Source organism: Mustela putorius, unplaced genomic scaffold (genome assembly GCF_011764305.1).
Source record: "Mustela putorius furo isolate JIRA1106 unplaced genomic scaffold, ASM1176430v1.1 tig00003898_pilon_pilon_pilon, whole genome shotgun sequence".
Classification (NCBI taxonomy): Eukaryota; Metazoa; Chordata; class Mammalia; order Carnivora; family Mustelidae; genus Mustela; species Mustela putorius.
The window spans coordinates 1,897,727-1,917,824 of record NW_025422047.1 but is presented as its reverse complement, the minus strand read 5'-3'; the positions used below and the strand labels follow the sequence as shown (position 1 = coordinate 1,917,824).

The 20,098-nt window shown below is 42.1% G+C and overlaps 1 protein-coding gene across 1 annotated transcript in view; it reads right to left on the bottom strand.

The window, feature by feature from the left end:
* FMN1 (formin 1) overlaps positions 1-20,098 on the bottom strand; it is a 414,557-nt gene that overhangs the window by 27,496 nt on the left and 366,963 nt on the right. Inside the window, 2 exon segments of the mRNA XM_004751031.3 lie at positions 6,718-6,867; positions 11,836-11,887. Coding sequence (XP_004751088.2) covers positions 6,718-6,867; positions 11,836-11,887 — 202 coding nt within the window.

Below are 20,098 nucleotides of genomic sequence, written 5' to 3'. Positions count from 1 at the left end.
CAAGTAGGCAGAGAGGCAGGCAGAGAGAGAGGAAGGGAAGCAGGCTTCCTGCCGAGCAAAAAGCACAATGTGGGGCTCAATCCCAGGACCCTGGGATCATGACCTGAGCCGAAGGCAGAGGCTTTAACCCACTGAGCCACCCAGGCGCCCTCAAATAAATCTTTTTTTAAAAAGAACTCAACTCAAGCTTTAGTGCCAAAGAAAACCTCTATTTTAATCCCCATTCTGTTGTTTCCTAGTGAAACTGTGATACTGGCAATTGATCCACTCTCTTCTGCGTTTCTATACGGAGTAGGAGTACACCCTCTTCTCAGGGCTGTTGTAAGGAGACAGTGAGTTAATGAGTATACGTGTCAACCATGGCCAATTCTCTTCCCTTTATTTTGTCAGTAATAGAAAATCACAGAATATGTTTAAAGAAATAGATGTAATCTAACTTCTGCTTTAGGAAGAGAACTGGGTCCAGTATTGAGGGACGTTAGAGAGGAAACAGAAAACACATAGAGAGGGAGAACAGAAGGGTGCTCCAATAAGCCAGGTGAGAGCCGAGGTCCTGAAGGAGGGCAGAGCCACTGTGAAAAGAAGGTCCAGAAGAATATGCACTGAGGAGGCAAAACGGAGAGGTCAGCAACGGGTGGAAAATGATTGTGTGACGTTGTGGATGAATCAGGTTTTCAGACTGCCTTTGGCTGCTAGGAGGGAGGGTAGTGATGCAGACTAAAGGTTGGGAAATTGACAGGAGCAGCCTCAGGTGGGAGAGAATACATTCCAAGGGGGACTTCCTGAATTGCAGGCGGAGACTGGGTGTCCTGGGGGGGGAATGCTTAGTGCGCAGCAGGAGATTTGGATCTAAGACTTGGAACTCAGAGCTTGGGTCTGGGAAGGAAGGCACGAGGGGTTGGCAGAGCTGGTCAGGGAAGCTACGAGATTAGATGGGACCAGCTAGGGAGAGGGTATGAGGAGAAAAGAGAAAAGTCATCTGGACTTCGGCAAAGGTTCTCTCTTGAGGAATAGAAGAAAATGAGGGGCTCACGGAGGAGCGGCTGTTTTCACAGATTTTTATGCAAAAGGAAAATAAATTTTTCTTATTTAAGCGGCAGTTACTTTGGCCTTTCCTATGGCAGCAGAGGCTTTATCCCTATCGATACAGGACGAAGGCAGGCTGTGCCAACAAAAAGGAAGTAAGAATAAACCCAAACTTCTCTTTTAAGAAGCTAGAAGGGAAAGGAAAGAGACGGAATGATAGTTTCCAGAGGGCAGAGGGTCAAAAGAGGTGTTTTTTTTTGTTGTTGTTGTTTTTTGTTTTTCCAAATCAATGCTCCTATACGTGCTACCATTTCTAAGTTGACCATCTCCTCTCCTTATTCATGGAATATTCTGCCAAAGTAGTTTCAAATTTATTGCTTGGGAAATAAGCAGGTTTGATTTTTTTGTGGTTATGGTAATTCTGCTTGTAAGTCAGCTCTTTGGGACATTTACTGTTTGTATATTTGTCTTCAAATGTGACTTAGAAAAATGCAAAGTTTTGCCAATTTACTAGGTGGTGATTACTTGAATTACTGCAGGAGTCCTTCAACATAGGACGCTTCTTAGCAGGCAAGTGTATACAGACCCTTTGGCCACCCAACAGAGGGCCAGGGAAGAGAATGTTAACTTGTTACAAGTTACTGTAATGACCATGTATGCATGTCAGTAGGAAAGTGGAATTCAATAAATAAAAATTTTAGTTTGTGGAACCTTTTCCAGGAAAAAATTTATCATATAAAGAGAGGAATTTCTGCAACATCTACACTGCGATCAATGGCTCCTTTGTGGGCTAAATGACGGCCTCTCTAAGTTTCCAACTCCTGGTCCTAAAGTGACCTGAACGGTTCGGAGCTGTGAGGACAGCTTTTGGGATAATCCCACAACAGCTCTCAACTATCTGCCGTCAAGAGTATGGCAACTGCATAATTAACCATAATCATGGCAAGTAATACACTTAGAACAGAAACCCTGTTGGTATTGAGCTGAACTAAAAATGAGAAAGTAACCATTTATTCCCCCATAGTGTAAATTACAGCTATGTGTGTAATGAGATTTCTTATTTGCATTTTTCATAAAACTCACCAAACTCCTTATTCACTCATTACTTACCCATTACGGGTTTTTTAAATGGCACTTTTAAAGTTTGCTTTGGCTCAGAGTGAATTATTTGCCAAGATTTTATTCCTGGAGTCATGAATCCCCTGAGAGTTCTTTACCTTTTGCAAATTCATAGCTCATTTTGTGGGTCCTATCGGTTTGTGGTCTCTTGTGTGCATGTGTGAGGAACAGTCTTAAGATATCCTAGTACTGAAATATTTCGCAAGAAAGAGTCTTATATCCTGGAGTAATTAAACAAGAAAAAAAAAGAAAAAAGCAGAAAATGAATAAAGAGTAGTCAATAAAGGTAGCAAAAATTAGCTTACCTCCTGGAATTATGCATATGCTTAGATAATCTGTTGATTTAATAGGTAGAAAAATATGTGGTACAAAAATTCATTGTATGCTTGGATTTTAAGAAGCACAAATACAAAAGTACATGAAAAGGTAAAATGAGGCAAGGCTGCCTCTGAGAGTAACAATTTTGATGAACTTTAGTAAGTCACTAAATGCAATGCTTGATACACATGAGCAGAGGAAAACATTTTTGTGTGCACACTTAAAAAAAAAACAAAAAACAAAAAACAGTGTCTCCAAGACCAATATTACTATTGTAGGGGAAGAACTCAGGGCACAAGGCAAGTTGACTACAGACATTTACCAGCCAAGATGGCAAGGAAAATTCTTCCTGCTCCCAAATCTCTCCCCAGCTCACTGCCAGGCCTTGGCCAGAAATGCCTTCCTATACAATCCCTAATGAGAGCCATTATCTCAGGAATGAAACACACTTTCCCTCAGAATACTAAGAAAGTAGTTTCTAGAATCACAGACATTTCTAGCTAGAAGAGAGCATCCCAATACATTTTTTTAACAGTGTGACAATTGTGTCCGCCCACATAATAAGCAACTGGCCCGAGACTGATCACATAGCAAATTATTGACATAAAAATGCTGGTTTCCAACTCTCTATCTAGAGGTCTTTTTTGTACTACCGAGCACTGCCTGTAATCAGAAGGGGTTAAAGAGGGGCCTGGTATGCTTCACGGCAAAGATAAATTCCAGTATTTGGGACAGGATGAGGACTGGCGGGCCACAGATCGAAGGTCCAGGGACTGGAGCATCCTGGACTTGCTCCTGGATACACAAGTTGCTATTTTGCCTAATGCTTGCTTAAATGCCAAGGACAATTTAATGACATTAATATACCGTCATATAGTATCCTGCTCTTCTACTGATATACTTGATCTGCACGTAAATCATATCCCTAGTGGAATACTATGTCTCCTCTACTCAAAACCAGAACTGCATCCTGACACCAGCCTAATGCTACAGCTTATCATTCACTCCTAAGGAACAAAAACATGGGATGTTTTTATAAGACAGTCATTTGTGTGTTTAGATATTATTCTGGGTTTTATGAGGGGGAACTATTACTTAACAGGGTGATAGTTTCATCAGTTTCAATTTTGCATCAAGCTAATGTGTATTGGTGGAAAACCATGTTAAGCAGAATAAGAAATAAATATTCTCTACCACCACAAATTGATTCCAAGTGGCCTAAAGAAGTTCTCAACACTTCCATTTCATTTGGAAGTGAATTTACACCTTGGAAAATATCATTATTTCTCCTTAATTTGTCCCAATGATTTCTGGATTTTAATTGGCCTTCAAGTATATTTAAAAATCAAATAGGTGTAATTAGTTTTGATGGAATCCCAAACTATAGCTTTTTCTTTTTTTCCTAGTAATTTGCAAGCTATTAGGTTTTCATTGGGTTTTGAATTTCCTTTTTAAGGATGTCTTTGTATTATGTGATGTTACTTCCTGATATTTAGTCTTATTGGGATTTCCTGGAAAAGTATATAATAAAAAATAATAATATTGAACATGATTAAATGCGTGTCCAAATAAAGTGATCATGTTGTTTCTCGTGTAATTATAATGGAAGAATTCAAGTTAATTTGCTTATTTTAGCATAATGAACATGTGACTCCCACAGTTTAAAAGCTAAAATCCTTAGCAGGTAGAGGACAATGAAAAAACAAAACAAAACAAAACACCTCACATCACAAGAAGACCCCAGATATTAATCAGTTTGTTTAACTGGATGAACAGCCGTATACATAATGTGCTACTTGTTTCTTAACAAGTAGATTTCTGGAAACAAACTGCCTCCAAAAATATTTTATGAGCTGTCATTAACTTCAGAGATGTTTTTCTAGGTTGGCAACCTTGGTGATCCATCTCGCAAAAGCATGGCTGGAATGGAGAGACCCCTGAAATTGCTAAATGAGGAGAACTGAGAAGGGTCTTGTGAAGTCATGACCCTTGAAAGGTGTTGGTTTACAGAGTGTGAAGCAGGCAATTCACCAGCTGCACCCAGGAAGCCGTGCTGGACGGGCTGGTGGTCAGCAGGGAACAGCGCTTTGAAGGAAGGCTGGGTGGATCCCACTGCCATGGCAGACTCACAGTTCGTCTGCTCCGACTTCTGTGATGGGGGATAACGCCTTAATGTGGGTTACAGTTCAGTATTTCAAAAGACGATTCTTAAACTGAAAAGCAGTTAATTACCCTTTCTTTCTCCTCCCCCCCCCCGGACCATTTTTCTGGGCTCCAACTAGAAGAGCAAATTCACTGAGGGTGATGCTCAAAATCTGAGTCATGAGATCTTACGCAAAGGCTGTCCATGCAGGACGCACCAAGGGACTGTCTGGCCTTCGGGTATGGGTGTGGAGAGCTGCCTGGCGAGCTGCTTCCCTGGGAGAGGGACAGGAGATCGGCTCTATCACTTTCCTTTGGGGCTCACTGAATAGAATCTGTGCCACAGGAGCTTAAGATAGCTGAAAAGACCAAATAGGCAACCGCAGGGCAAGAGCAAGAAATCAGGTACCAAAAGTTTTAGGGTTTTTTCCTCCTCCTCCTTACTATTATTATTTTAGAGATTTTAATTAATTAATTATTTATTATTATGACAGAGAGCGAGAGAGCACAAGCAGGGGAGCACCAGGCAGAGGGAGAAGCAGGCTCCCCGCTGAGCAGGGAGCCTGATGCGGGGCTTGATCCCAGGACTCTGGGAACAAGACCTGAACTGAAGGCAGACACTTGACTGGCTGAGCCATCCAGACACCCGTCCTCCACATTATTATTAATAATCTATTTCGTTAACAATGTCACAACTCTTCCTTTGCTTCACTGTATCTATATAATGGATCTACTCACTTTAATTCCCATGTTTTCAAAGAAGAAGTGGTGGAGAGAAATGCTGATATGCATTTTTTTAAAAAGTTTTTATTTATTTATTTGACAGAGATCACAAGTAGGCAGAGAGGCAGGCAGAGAGAGAGAGGAGGAAGCAGGCTCCCTGCTGAGCAGAGAGCCCGATGCGGGTCTTGATCCCAGGACTCTGAGATCATGACCTGAGCCGAAGGCAGAGGCTTACCACACTGAGCCACCCAGGGACCCCCTGATATGCATTTTTTAAAGGTCTTTGACATCGTTGGGTGGGGGGGGAAGCAGACTTTTTAAGAAAAAAGTCCCCGAGTGTAATAATTAGATACTTGGGAATACTGGGTCAAAAACCTCTAAACATGGATCCTTTCAAAAATAGCTTTTTAAGGTGAAATGTATTACTGTATAGTATGTGTGTACATGCACATAGACATATTAGGTATATGCCATTTCTCTAATCACAAGAACAAAAATACTGAATTACGGAATTCCAGGTCTCAATGTTTAGTGAGCTATGGGTACTATAGTTGGATAAACCATTTCCCTTAATTTGTAGACGTTTTTTTGGTCTCCTTCTCCTCCGCTTTGAATGACACTCTCATACATCTGTTCTGTGGCGGTAGTACACTCAGACCTTTTTGAAGTTTAAATGCATGATACCCTTTGTAGAACAGTGGTGACCTGATCAAAACAGTGATCCAGCAGAAATGCTTTTTTTTTTTTTTCTGATAAGCAGGGCCAAATTTAGTCTCTTTCTAAGCAGAATGAGCTCTCTCTCTCTCTCTCCCTATACTCAAGTGGAGATTTTTCTTCTACCCACGACTAATAAAATCAGGAGGCTGCAATGAGGCTGAGCGGCAAGCAGTTTGATGTCCTCAGCAGGATACGAGGAGTCAGAAGTCGCGCTGTAAATCCAGAGCGGGGCTTCAACACTGTGTTAAGTGTGGCCCGAGTCTCTGAGATTTCCTTTTGATGCAAGTTCAGTATATTAATGGGAAAAGCATTCACTTTTATTTGTCTGCACTGTCTGCGACAGCAAGGCTGCCTCATTTAGCCTGGGCCAACGTGAAAATACACAGAGAAGCAATCTGTTGCAAATTAGCACAGCTCCCCTTTCATTTACTAGCTAGTAATTGGAAGGGGTTAAGAAAGTGTAACTTATCAGACCACGTGAGCTATCTGCTTGTGCGACAGCACGCCTCCCCTAGATTTCCCCGTGAGCCCTCAGGCAATAATCTTTCCTCAGTGTCCACTTGATCTGAAAGAAAACCCTGATGCGTGTGAAATGTGCTCCCTTGGTGAGGTCTGACAAGGCAGTTTCCTGGACTCCTGAAGCGGGTATTGATGATGCCATCAGAACCTTACCTTTCTTTAGATATAGCTTTACTCTCCCGCTTCCAAATGGTCTTGAAGTCGCTGCAGAACTCGTACCACACCATAAACACATAGTTGGGTGTGATCTCCTTCTCACCGGACTTTGGCTTCATCCCAAAATATCCTACCGTCGTTTCAAAACTGCAACAGGTAGGGGGTAAAAAAACAGAGTGAGGTGGGCGCGAGGGCGGTGAGAAACTCTCCACACCCTCAGGGCCGGGTCACGGGGGGTGTTTCCCACGTATTCATTCTCTAAGACAGAAGCCCAGCCCGCATAGTGACTGTGGCTTATCCTGAGCCTCAGAAAACCTGTTTGGTTAAACCACTTCCCCAGGAAATTCAATGTGATACTCCTGGTCACACCTTACATGTATGAACATGAGCATCTCTGACTCTAGGGGGGTGCGCTGGTAAAGCTAGGAGTTTGACTTCGTCTCAAACCCACGTCATTTACTAGCTTTTCATGTGGTGATGATATTCTGGTTTTGCAGCCTTCGCAGTGGTCAGTTAGACAGCCCATCGGGAATAAGTACTCTGTTGAGCGCTTCACGGAAAATCAAGAGACTATTCTACCCTCATTCTGCCATCCGCTGGCTTTGTGACCTTAGGTCAATCACTCAGCATCAGACTCTTGTTTCCTTGAGGGTGAAATGAGACAGGAGACTCAGAGCAGATGATCTCCGAGAAGGTTACACTTTAAAGCCTGATACACTACAAAAATAGAAACCACTGATGGATACATAGAAAGAGGTATAACAGAAGGCACGTTAAGGTTTGGGTGCAAAACCATCTTTGATCCTGGAAAGACAATCTCTGAACTGGCCAGAAAAGAATCCAGGTTTTCCAAAGTCGATTCTCAGGCATAGCCCCGAGAATCTCCTGACCTACCCCATGGAGAGGCTCACTGCACACACACGGCTCAGGCCTCCCAAGCAGCCCTTCTTGGAGGGGCTAGCTTTGTAGCAATTTATAGCTCTGTGCTTAGTCCCCCACCCCCAACCTCCACCCACCCAAAGCCTCCCAAGCTCATTTGCCAGGAGCAAGAACACTTAAATAAATGGCCCTTTTTTCTGGGGTGTTGGAAACTAATCAAAGCAGGAATGGCTGGCCACGTTTACTACTCAGTGCTCTATCATCTGTTCAGACACAGCGTTTTTTTTTTTTTTTTTCTTTTCTTTTTTTGTTTTTTGTGGCCATCCTGAATCCTGAGTTTCTAATGGAGCTCCATTCAATGGCAATTGTAAAACCCTGAAGCCCCGTCACTATTACGGAGAATACTTTCATCTCGTTCTCCGTTATTGGGCAATATGAATCTCATAAGATTTTATCACATTTCACAGATGAACTGTTAATTGATTCCATGGCTATGATTAGGTGAGATCCAAGCTGGAGCTGCAGCTCTGAGTCCCATAAATTCTTGGTGCTTCTGTAAATAATAAATCTGTTCTTAATGCAAATTAAAACTACCGGCCAGGGAATTTTGGCTCCTAGTTATTAAAAGACTGGAAGTGTATAAGCAGAGAAAGGCAATAACTGCGGTAATTCCTTAAGGGACTCTCTTATAGTTCCCAACATACATAATTTGGAACAAAACCATTAATGGAAGAAAGTCGCACTATCAGGCAACTCCTAACTGTGTGGCAGTCAAAATACTGATAAAACCCAATGTACGCTTTATGGCATATGTTTCATTCACAAGCAAAATTATATTGACTGTGGCGTGGAAACACACCCGTAGAGGGTTATGTTGACAATCTTGACAGGAACAGGCTGTGAATTTCTTACAGAATCCCGGGGCTTCAGAACTGGAGCGGACTTATAGGCCAAGTCGTCTAAGGTTCTCATGTCTGAGATGAGAAAACAGAGACCTGGAAAGATTGAATGACTTTATCCGGGGGCAGAGCTGGGCCCACCACTCGTGTCCCCTGATTCTCAGGGAAATCATTTATCCACTCCACCCTTCTGTCGCTCGTGCTCATCGACACAGGCGTTTAGGAAATAAAAGTCTTATTCCTTTTTTTCTTTCTTTCTTTCGGTTTCCACTTTAGACACAGGTGCCCCTCGGTAGAGCCCATCATCATCGTTCTTCTCTTCCTTATGGTTGATATGGAAACACCCATGCTTGTGCATTAATAGAGAAGAGAGAGTCTTTCCCTCTTTTTATTCAGAGGAGCAGAGGACTTCCTAGCAGGATATAGTGAAGAGGGCAGGAACTCTGGTCACTGTGCCTCACGGGTCACCCCAGCACCTCTGGCGGGTCTGGACTCTCGATCCTGAGACCCAGATGCTGCAAATGCCAGGGTCGCTTCGGGCGTTATCACAGAGCTTCAGAAAAGCATGTCAACATCCTGGAGGCCTCACTTTTCCCAGCCTGCACTGGCGCTAACCCTGAATGCTCACCACCTCTCCTCCTGGGGGTTGGGAGGCACTGCTTGCACGGGGCAGAGACTAAAGGAAATAGTGAATTTCAGCATGCCCCCTCTCCTGCCACCGCACCCCCCCCACCCCCGCCCCTGGTATGTTTGAAAAACTAAGAATGCAAGTGAATTCAGAAGAACCAGAGCAAACACAGGCCCGGGGGTGGCCTGGCTTTGGCACTCTGCAAATTTGACAAAGATGGGCCTTATTTGAACTCAGGGTTATCCCTTTGTTCAAGGAGGAGCTAAAGGGCTAGAATATGAGTCTACAACTGCTTCATAAGGTCCAGACTACTGTCCTCCTGAAATCTGATGATACTTAACAGCCATTTTCCAATGGACAAAGGGGCTGTCGTGCTTTCTGCAATTTCTGTTTCTCAGCAGGTAACTCTCAAATAGCTTCCAACTTTTATATGACTGATTTCTAATCATCTGTTAGGTTCCATAAAACTTCTTTTCTTCGATCTATTCCCTCCCCTATCCACCTCCCCCCAAGATTTCTATCTTTTTCATTCAGCTAAATATTTTTAAAGCACAGACAACGACACTATTGAAGAGCCTGTGGCGACATGAGCTGTTTTACTTTTGTGTGTGGAGATGCCAGAGCGGGACGTGTCCCCTTATGGTTTCACACACACGCCTCTAGAAACTGCTTAGGAAAAGCAAACATGCCGTGGCCTCAGAGTAAATTGTTTCTCTTGAGAACAAAACAGAAGACTTTACTAAATCTCACACAAATATTGCAACATTGACCACCAGCCTCCTTAAAAAGTGCAGGCAAACAACTGTGGCTTCTACATTAAAGATGGTATCTAACATATTTCATCTAGGACATGAAAGCTGCACTACCTTCACCACAAAGTCACGGAAAACACTGACAACTAAAATTTATGAGCCCCCTCAGCATAGCTAATGCACAGCAGCAGCTCTGGCCCCGCGAATGTTGGCCCCCCTTTTTCCTTAAGCAAGAATCTTGAAGAAATATTAGAAAGTTGACATCCGCCCTGGAAAGCCAAATTTCTGTTTGGCCCGACAGCAGTGTGCCGTTGTGGATGGTCTCTTCTGGACTCACTATTCTTCTGGAACACGGACGTATTTGCTTTCCACAGGAGGAAGGGAAAACTTAATATAGGGATAAGGCTGACCGAGGGGCACAAAAATCTAAGAACATCATCATGTGTTTTGATTGCTTGGGTTTCAAAGATGATATATCCTGACTCAAGAACATGTCTGCACTTAAAAATGCAGGATTTGCCTCAAGTTCACTTTCATCTGCATTTGAATTTGATTGGTAGTTGGAAGCAGGGCAAGTTGTTGGTACCCATCAAAGGTGATCGGACAGCAGGGTCTATAGGCTTTCAGAACTCTTGGAAATTGTGGCTAGACAGGAGGAAATGGTTGGTTTCTGGAGTTTGTTCATTTGCATTTAATGAACTCCTTGCTTCAGAGATCTATAAAGCTCGCCGTCCTTCTAGGCTATTTCCTACCCCTACCTCTCACTGAGTGTTCTAATACTTCTCGAATTGGCACCGGCACCATGTATCAGTGTTCTCTGTGCTGAAGATGAGAATGCTTCAGTATATTTTCACTCACCCTTTTAAGAGTGGAGGCATTGCCAAGCTGACTGACCTGGTCAGCTGACAAAAATAAAAGCCTTTATCAGAGACCAGAGCCACTGATTACTGGGTGAACTGGATGGTTCCGTTCTGCTCTCTAATAAGAGAGAGAAGAGCAAAGAAGAGGCCTGAAGTGGGTGAGGGTAGGGCAGAAGAATTCTGAGGTCTCTTCCAATTTCTTTTTAGATACAAAGTAAGACCCTCATTCCCACTTGCCCCCTGTTTACCGTATCCTCTCAGATCTGAGGAAAGACACAATAATAAGTCTCGTAGGCATTTGCATAATTGGTTTAATCTAGTTGTAATCCTGGGAAGGATCACATTGTTCCTAACTTCCATAACGTGGCCGAGGAACAGAGAAATTTGTTGTGAGGCAGAGCGCATCATGACGCAATGCTTGTCACTCACTTCTGAATGGTTCTGTGCTCTCTGAGGAGAAATATTTCCAAGTCTCATCATAGAGCTTTCCCTTCAGATTCCGATAGAATCTAACTGCTCATGGATCTCAACAAATGGGGCCAAAAGAATGGCTAGTCAGACAGAATGCTAAGTAAAATCAACCAGTCATAAAATTTAAAAAAGTGCTGTGTTGGGGCTCCTGGGTGGCTCAGTGGGTTAAAGCTTCTGCCTTCAGCTCAGATCATGATCCCAGGGTCCTGGGATCAAGCCCCACAGTGGGGTGTGTGTGTGTGTGTGTGTGTGTGTGTGTCTGCTCAGCAGGGATCCCGCTTTCCCCTCCCTCTCTGCCTGCCTTTCTGCTTACTTGTGACTTCTGCCAAATAAATAAATAAAATCTTTTTAAAAAATGCTGTATTGATTCCACTTATATAAGGTATCTACAGTAGTCAAAGTCACAGAGACAGGAAGTAGAAAAACAGTTACCAGGAGCCGGGGTGGGGGAGGAGAACGAGGCTAGTTTTGGTTTAATGGGTACAGAGCTCCATTTGGAGATGAGTTAGTTCTGAAGATAGATGGTGGTGATGGTTGCAGAGCAATGTGACCACACTGAAAAATAACAATCATAAAAAGGAACAGCTAGGCAAAGAAAGGACTAAGGCCATGTCAGAGCCACTTACCTTTTCTGTGCATTCTCCAAGTGACTTTCTTCCATTTTATGCTCTTTTTTGGCTGTGAAAGAGAAATAATTATTACTAAAACAGTGTTTTCTTCCATCCTATCTTTTGTGTCATCTTCTAACTTTGGTTACACCCATGTGTTGTCAAAATAATTCTGAACGCAGGGGTTGGCAGCCCCTACCAGATGCCCTGGATGGAGAGAGTTCTCAACTGGTTATATTCCACCCCCCCCACCCCGCTTTCTTGAGAATGGCGAGAGGTAATGGTGGCCATATAATTTACTGTTCTCACTGGGACACTCTTGAGAGTGGAGAAGGTGATAACTAATGATTACATCAGTACAAAAACATAAATTGGAACAATTCTGACCAGATTGGTACAGGTGGTCACCCCAGCTATGGCTGGCCTCTTGGTGAGCTTTGGCATGTACTTGGCACTCTCCCCCCAACCCCAAACATCAGAAACCCAGAACCTTTTACAGTAGTTCTGCTTGGGTTCAAACAAATTCACTGGAACCCTTGCACACAATGTCTCTACACACAGAGAGCAGTCTGGCGAAGCCTATGGTCTCCTTTCGCAGAAAAAAAATACTTAAGACTACTAAGGAAATCCATGATACTGTGATACAGCTCTGAATTTATAGATTAAGAACCAGTGTTCTGTAGGAACAATATTTATTTAGGAGGTTTCATTTTTAGGTGGTGCTTTTACATATCATTCTCTCTAATCAGAAAATAATACTATTATACATGATAATAACACTTCTTCAGTTTAAAAATATCTAGAAAAATAGGCAGTCATTATCTATATAAGGCTTAAGGTTCCTTTCATTTAGGGCTACAATGATATCAAGTGAACAGGAAAAGAAAGTCAGTCATATCTACCACAGCCTATGACATGAAACTTCATGAAAGATATTAAGGGATTTTTAAAAAAGATTTATTTATTTATTTGAGAGAGAGAGCGAGCGAGCATGAATAAGCAGTGGGGAGGGGCAGAGGGAGACAGAGAAGTAGGGTTCCTGCTGAGGAAGGAGCCTGAGTTGGGACTTGATCCCGGGATGCTGGGATCATAACCTGAGCTGAAGGCAAACGCTTGACTGACTGAGTCACCAAGGCACCCCATATTAAAGGATTTAAAAATAGCAGTATTTTGCTAAGCTTAGCTCTGCCATGTATGGCCTGTGTGACAGTGGTCAAGTTATTCATGACCACCTGCCTAGTACTGACTCATCTGCCCTATAAGAACAGCCACAGTGACTACCATCATGCAGCCGTTACAAAGATTAAATGACATAAGGCACATCAAGGGATTGGCACACAATATATGATCAATGAATGGCATGAAAGGTATTATTAATACCCCATCATCATCATTAACTTCATCACTGATTTTAAAAGTCAATTTTATGAAGTTACTCCCCTGCTCAAAACCTTCCAAAGGCCTGTCGTCACCCTTGATATAACTGCTAACATCTTCAAATGCCCCCTGAGGCCCTGCAGGTCTGCTCCCTGACTCCTCTTTGACATCACTTCCTCTCTCTCACACTACTTCCTTCCCAGCCTTTCTGCCTTACAGACTTACTGATACTTGAGCACATTGAGCACGCGCACTGGGGGGTCTTCTGTACTTGCTGCACCCTGCCCACTGTCTATGCATACTGGCTCCCTTCCTGTTTTCAGGTTTCAGCTCAGATATCACCCTCTCTGACCACTTGCTACACATCCCTGTCCTCTTCCCCAACTCTCTGAATCTCTACATGTTACCTTTTTTTCCGCTCAGCCTCTATCTACCTGGTAGACTATTCGTTTTCTCATGCATTTATTATATGACCATTGCATGCAAGCTCACGGAGAGAAGCAACTTCCTCTGGCTTGTTTTCTGCTGAGCCTTAAACACGGGAAGAGTGCCTATAAAATAACTTATTTTAGTTGAAAAATGCATATATTGGACAAATGTTGTTTAGAAAGAAAGATACTAGGTTTCCTAAACATAAAACTTGATAGTTAGAATACAAATATAGACTAAACAAGAATGTCAGGCTGAAGTTGCATACTATTACCTCCAAGGCCCGTAAATGTCAATGAACAGAAATGACTTTTTTTATATTACAATAATTCTGTTTTGAGAAAGATACCACTTTAGGTAAAATCATAGTTTTGGTCATCTTTTGAAGTATCATTTCCCCCATCCTCCTAGTGGGGGTCTCTGTGAATTAGTCTCCTTAGCCAGTCAGACAGAAAGAAGAGACCAAGTCTCTGCTAAAAGACAAGTCCTCCAAAATGGGAAACAAACAAGTAGTTTGTTCTTAGCCAGTGATTCTTAATTATGTGCATGGCCAAACTCAAGGAAAAATTCCTTTGAGGCTTGAGTGACTGTCCTGGAGCACCTTTGCTGTTCTACCTGGTGGTTTCTAACTGGCTACTTCCAGGCAGGAAGTAGACTGTAGTCAAGCTGTCTTTGCATATAAATTCACTGACGAGAAATACCCTTTCCACAAGTAATTAACCATTCAATAAGATTTTGGAATAGCTCTCTAAATACGGTTATTTGGGAAAAAAGCAGCATTCAAAATGTAAAAAGAGGTGTTACCAAGAGGCCCAATGCATACCACAGGGCTGAAGGCTTAGGAGGAGAGAACCTTCAAGAAAATGAGAAGAACCTAGAGATATTAATTTTTTCCTAAGCAAAGGGCCTATTTACAGATAGAAAAGGCAGACACTTCCATGGTGTGACGTGGAAGCTCTACCAGCCTAAAATATTTGTTCCATCAAAACGTGTGACATTTCCGGTCATATCATTATACAATTTCAGTCTTCATAGTGCTCTAAGCCAAACAAAAAGACATTACCTGGAAGGAAAATGTTTAAAGATTGGAGTCACAAACTCAAATTCTAGTGTCAGCAGCATATAACGCAACTGTAGGCCAAGCAGAAGAATCCTTACATTTTAAAATTCTATCCTTTGCGTCTCGATGCTGGAACTGACAGTCTCAGCGTAGGGAAGGAAGCCAAGAGGCAGTGGCAGGAAAATGGGAAGGCCTTGCCGCATGGAAGGGAGGGAAGGCACTTAACACTGGTACCAGATCTTCCACCTTTTTCAGAGAAGCTAAAATTTTAAATGAATGGTCCCAAATTTAAAAAAAAAAAAATTATTATTTTTTTTAAATACTATAGGACAAAGGGAACATTCCTGCTGGCCATATCGGGTTCTGCAAGCTCTGACTTAAGCCCTTAGTAGCAAAAGACACAATGATGTAGGTGGGTTTGTTCTTTTGTTCCATGTGCCAGACCCTATTCTAGATGCTTGGGATCCCCCAGTGAAGAAAGCAAAGGTCCCTCTAGAATCTTCATTCTAATTGGGGAAGACAGGCATTTAAACCTGAGAGAATAAGATCCAATGTGAGTGATTTTTGGTAAGGGGTAGCAACAAACATTTCTAGAGCATGGCTTGTTGCCTATAGGATACTTCATGTGGATTCTTGAATTAGGGTGCCAGGGACAGCCATGGTATGCCACATAGATACTAGGCACCCCAAAGGGTGACAGTGTCTAAATGGAAGATGACAAGTCTTAGGTGCAAATAGTGTTTACCTTACAGCTTTTACTAGCAGTGGCCCTGAACTTTATCTATGGGATTTAGTCTTCTATTCTGCAAAGCTACACGGACAGTAGCATTCAGGTGTTTCCTTTTTAGCTTACATTTCCTACTATGAGTGTGGTGGGGGTAGGGGAGGCTTCTTAGAAGAGTTAGATTTGGAGAAGTTGACAGATAAAACCAACATGGCACCAGGGGACGTAGAAAAGTCACAGGCATCCCCAACCTTGCCCTTCTCTCTTCTCTTTCTGGCACAAGAGGCTGTCTCACTATCTGCAATGAGTTAAGTATGATGATCTGACAAATCAGAGGAATAAAGTAATTGCTTAGGATGATGACACTCTCACATTTTAAGAAAATAAATGCAATAAGAAAAACAAATCAGAATACTAAAAATGAGAATTTTCACATCAATTCTGTCTTCTGAACTTCTGTATCAAGGTTGTGGAGACACTGTGATGATGGTGAATTTCTGGCAGTCTTTGGAGAAGGGTGAGTGGCAATTTTGCTTGATGACCTCCCTACACATACTATAATTTTTCTGTAATTGGTAGAACTGTGTTGCTTTTCTTAAACTTCAACTCTCTCCTTTAAAGAACAATACTTTTCATAATTCTGTGTCACAGAGAGAAAGCAACATGACTTCTTTGGAAGGTATTTCTTCTCTTTCTTTCTTTCTTTTCTTTTTTTTTTTTTTAGAGATATTTAATGAGCCTTTACTGAATAAAGACCATTTGCTTTTGTGTAAAGCTTTAACACCTTGGAATTTTGTTTCCTGGTTCACTGATAGCCACTGTCTCATTAGTTATCATAATGTTACCCCATAATAACCAGTGTGAAACTCTTCAGTACTGTGGCGAAATGAGTGAGGCAGAATTCAGTGTAGTTAACTTTTAAACCCCAACTTTCAAGCCCAGCTCTGCTACTTAAGTGGCATGGCCAAGCTGCACGTTTCAGTTTCCATCTCTGCAAAATGAAGATGGTAGTGTCTAGGTGCACCAAAATATGAAGGCTACATGAAAAGGGGCCAGTGCTTACTTGAATCAGAATCTCTGCAGTCAAACCTCTGAGGGCTCCATGTCCTGTTGAGATTGCTGGGAGTTCAAGCTTCCAGTGGCATGGCTGTTTTGACCAAGTTAAATGCAGGTATAGCATAGTGGAAGGAAGTTGGGCTTTGTTTCAGGTGGGTCTGGGTTAAATTTGTGCCCTATCACTCATTAACTTAAAGACCTTAGGGAAGTCACTTAACTCCTCTGAGCCTTACCCATAAAACTGGAATGATAAGATCTACCCTGCAAGGTGATTGTGACTCTTGGAGGTGCCGAATATGAGAGGTTAACATAGCGACTAACTACTCTCGGCACTAAAAAATGGCGGCCATTTATTATTTCATTGGCTAGAAGTGAATGCTGGTAGTCATTATTCTAGCTCTCTGACTTTGGATTAGTAATACAAAATTTCAAGCAAACATTCCTTTCTTTTCTTTTCTTTTCTTTCTTTCTTTTTTTTTTTTTTTAAGATTTTATTTATTTGAGAGAGAGAGAGAGAGCATGAGAGGGGAGAAGGTCAGAGGGAGAAGCAGACTTCCCATGGATCATGACCTGAGCCGAAGGCAGTCACTTAACCAACTGAGCCACCCTGGAACTCCTATTCCTTTCTTTCTTAAGAATGTCTACAACCACCCTCGGTAGAGGATAATTTTGCTTTGATCCTTTCCAGGTCAGACCCTCACTATTTTCACATTTCACTCACAAAGCTGATGACCTTACCAGGGCGCCCAAGTCTTGTTTCCGGGAGGGTGTTTCCTATGTCAGACCTAAAGTCATTTTATTTGCTGTTGCTGCCCATTTGGGTCTTATTTAATCCTCAGGAAGGAAAGACAGAAACTGACTTATAATTTTGCAAATTTACCTGGGAGTCAGGGGGGTAAGTTGTGAGGGGCTTATGATTTTTTCCATTTCATCATCGTTGAGTTCTCATTCTTTGGCCTGATTAAGTGAACCATCTCTCACATCTACATAAAAGATAATGATTTGGGTCTAGTTTAAAAAAAGGTAGTTTTTGAGAGCAAAGAATCCTTCTTTAACCTCTAGGCTCTGTGACCTATAACAGGTTCCTTGCATAGCACCGGAAACCCAGTTCTCAGCATTGCACCTGAAATGCCAACTTAGAAGGCAAACTGGACTATGCCACTGCTGTGCTTGTGCACTCATTAGTGTCCTCTCTTTCCAGGATGAAGTATGCTCATGTTGCATAGTAAGCCCTTCACAACCTGGCTCTTGCCACTTCCCACAACACCCACCATGCTCCTGGCAAGTGGGACTCCTTGCTGTTCCCACCCACTCAACCTGGTTTCCTGTACCTTTTTTTTAGGGACACTGTTTCTTCTGCTCTGAATTCCTCCTCCTCCCTTCCTTCTCCTCTCCAAACACCCCCATTGTAAATGTCTCATCTTCCTTTAAAAAAAACCAAGCTTGAAAAAGATACGTCTTTCATTAGACCTCCATGGGGTCTTTCCTTCACTGAGTGGTGAATGGCTCTTTCTGCACAGTTCCCACAACATTGTGTTCACGTATGTGGGGCACAGTATTGATATTATTTGCTGGCAGCCTGCTTCTCTGATTTGCTGGCAGACTTGGTGCTTCTTGAGGGCAGCAACCAAAATCTATTTCATAATGGAGTAATAAATCTGTATCTCTCAACTTTAATGTCTTGCAAGTAACTCCACTTACTTGACAGGTGAATCAAGTGACAACAAGGGACCCACACCAGCAGACCAAAGTCCCTGCTCATTACCTCCCCACTGAGGGATCAGAGCCCATTTCCCACCACAGCAATTTCTAATCTTTGTCTTCTTTTTTTCAACCAAGTAGAAGAGAGTCTAATAAAATCAAATGTAAGAGAGTACTGGTTTTCATCCGGATCTTATTTAGAATGATAGCATATACAAAGAACACTGACCCTTGAATTTTGTTGGTATCATAATATAATTTTAAAATAGAGTTATTGTGAAAAGTGTTAAGTTTTTATGAATGTCACTTCGAGAAAGTATTCAGACCATGAACAGCCCTTGTCATCTAAATGTACCAAAATATTCAAAGTTTTATGCTCAAGAGGGGAGGGTGGTATTCATGCACAGAAAGTGGCTGGAGAAGGACATCACTCTTCAAAGAAAGTGGGGGTTTTATGCCAAACATAATTAAGTCATATTTATGGATACCCATCTGGGAGGTGGTTAAGTGTGGAGTGAGGGCAAGGGATACAGGTTGGAATATCTTCCCAGTATTCCTTACACAGTCTATTACACTTTAATATCCCATGGTTTATGGACCTGACATGGTTGGTATAAACCAACAGGACGCACAGTAAAGAAGCTGTTTTTATGGCAGCTCTACAAATAGAGGAACCAGGTGATACTGACAAGGAAACAAAGGGACTGCACTCCACTTCATGTGCTATCCATCTGATGCAGTCATTTTTCATTGCTTAGAAAATCACCCTGTCATGCACTTTCCAGGAGAAAAGAATGCTTTCAGCAAAAGAGGGAACAGCACACTGACACCAGAAAGAGGGGTGACTTTTTAACATTTGTGGGGGAGGGGGGTAGATATTCGTATGTGGAACCACTGAGCTATGGGGGGAGATGTCTTATGTTTGCATTTTTCCTCTCGGTATGCTTGCCCAAGAAGGATGCTATCCTCCTCTCTAAACTTGTTTTATTAAGTTTTCCTGCTGGTGGTTAAATTAGAAGGAGGATCATTTCTGGTCTGTCATAGACGACATTTGCAAATAATGAGTTGGATGATAACGCTGAGGAGCGTAAGGGGCCATCCATGAGAATTCCTGTGTAAACTGGTGTGAGGTTGGGTAAAGGCATACTATCAAGCTTCCCAGTATCTGGGTATAATTTGATTTCCAGGTCACCTGTCTAAGGTTAAAGTAGAGTGAAACTCAGGCTTTTGATGAAAGTACTAAGCAAAAGACATTGTATCCAAAGACCTTGAAGAGGCCTTTAGAGTCATAAAATCAAAGGAACCCAGTTGCAAGGAGTCTTAAAAGTCATTTAGTCCAAACTTTGGGCTGATGCTTAAGTTAGGATCCTCCTGTGTTAAATCAGACTTTCTAGAGCTCATCTTTTCTGCCATTTTTATTGGCCATTTTCAATTGCCTGTTTAACGACACTGAACTGATTATTTTTATGGGCATCAAAGAAAAACTAAATACTGGTATCATCTAACTTGGGCACCTGGAGCTTTTCTTCATCTGAGCCGCAGAATATGGATGGGGATTTGACCAACTATTCTCTCAGTCGCCCTCATTTCATATGCACAGAAATAGCCCCATTCTAGATGGTAGGGGGATGTCAGTCCACTACACACAATGATGGCCTTGGGGCAACAGGGCTTGATTCTCTCATAAATGGTTGAAATCATGGAGTCCAGATGTAATCAAGCTTGCAAGTGACTTACGATCTTACGTCATTTCCATTCCTATATTTCACAACTCAGGCATAATTTTCAAATACCTCATAAAATATCTTACTGGTATAATAATTTGGATTAGAAAAATCTCTCTCATTCTATAATGAAAAAACTATATGATTCTTTTATATTATGGGATGACTGTAATCATTATTTGTGGAGGTGAGGAGTATAGTTGAAGAGAT